Genomic DNA, 1004 nt, shown 5'->3' with positions numbered 1-1004 from the left:
CGGGGGCCTCCGTTTTTTAGAAAGAGAGAGAGAAAGGGGAAGGGGCGGTGGTGATGGGCGCCGCACATCACGCGGCGCCCATCCGCATCCGTGCCCAAACAAATAGTTTGGGCACGGATGTCCACGAAATTGTTGTCCACGTTGAATCAACTAGTTGACCAACCATCTACATTCATTGATCGCGTCTCCCAACTGTTTTTTCTTTGACTTTTCCAAACTACGTTTTGCTACAAATATACCACTGCATGCATTTGCCTTTTCCATTCACTACGTCATCTCAACGCTAGCTCTTTCTCTCTCTAGATAGATATAGATATACATATATATCTCTCTTCCTCTCTCTTCTATGGCACCGTATAACTCTCTCACATTCACCGCCCGCCGGAGCGAAGCCGTGCTCCTGGCGCCGGCAAAGCCGACGCCTTACGAGCTCAAGCCGCTCTCCGACATCGACGACCAACGCGGCCTGCGGTTCTACCGCTCCGGCATCCTCTTCTGCCGCATCAACCCTGCCCATTCCGATCTCGACCCGGCCGCCATCACAAAGCGGGCCCTCGCCGAGGCCCTCGTCTACTACTACCCCCTCGCGGGCCGGCTCCGTGCCGGCCCAGGCGATAAGCTAATCGTCGAGTGCACCGGCGAGGGCGCCGTCTTCGTGGAGGCCAACGCCGACGTCCGGCTCGACGACTTTGGCCCCGCGCTGAGCCCGCCGATCCCGTGTAGCGACCAACTACTCTGCGAGCCTGAGAGCACCTCTAGCGACGTCGTCGATCGGCCCTTGGTCTACTTTCAGGTTAGGCTACATGCAACCAACCAACCGTACGTATGTGTTTTCACTATAAAAAACATTTAATATAAGGACATTTTTTAGACAATGCTTAGGAAAAGCGTCTTCAAGCGTTTTTACAATATAGAAAATATCGACGCTTCAAAAAGCGTCGTCATATGATATTAAATAATTTATTAAATGATAATAAATTTTACTATTATTTTTTATTTTCTGA

The 1004-nt window shown here is 51.1% G+C and overlaps 1 protein-coding gene across 1 annotated transcript; it reads left to right on the top strand.

The window, feature by feature from the left end:
• Window positions 1–346: 346 nt before the first annotated feature.
• LOC109705137 (acyl transferase 1-like) lies at window positions 347–793 on the top strand (the record flags this gene model as incomplete). The annotated part of the gene is made up of 1 exon (XM_020225892.1): window positions 347–793. A coding segment is annotated over exon 1 (447 nt), but the record flags the coding sequence as incomplete, so codon positions are not given.
• Window positions 794–1004: the final 211 nt, after the last annotated feature.

This window comes from Ananas comosus, unplaced genomic scaffold, assembly GCF_001540865.1.
Source record: "Ananas comosus cultivar F153 unplaced genomic scaffold, ASM154086v1, whole genome shotgun sequence".
Lineage (NCBI taxonomy): Eukaryota > Viridiplantae > Streptophyta > Magnoliopsida > Poales > Bromeliaceae > Ananas > Ananas comosus.
The sequence above is the reverse complement of the archived record's forward strand: the minus strand, read 5'-3'. Positions and strand labels throughout refer to the sequence as shown.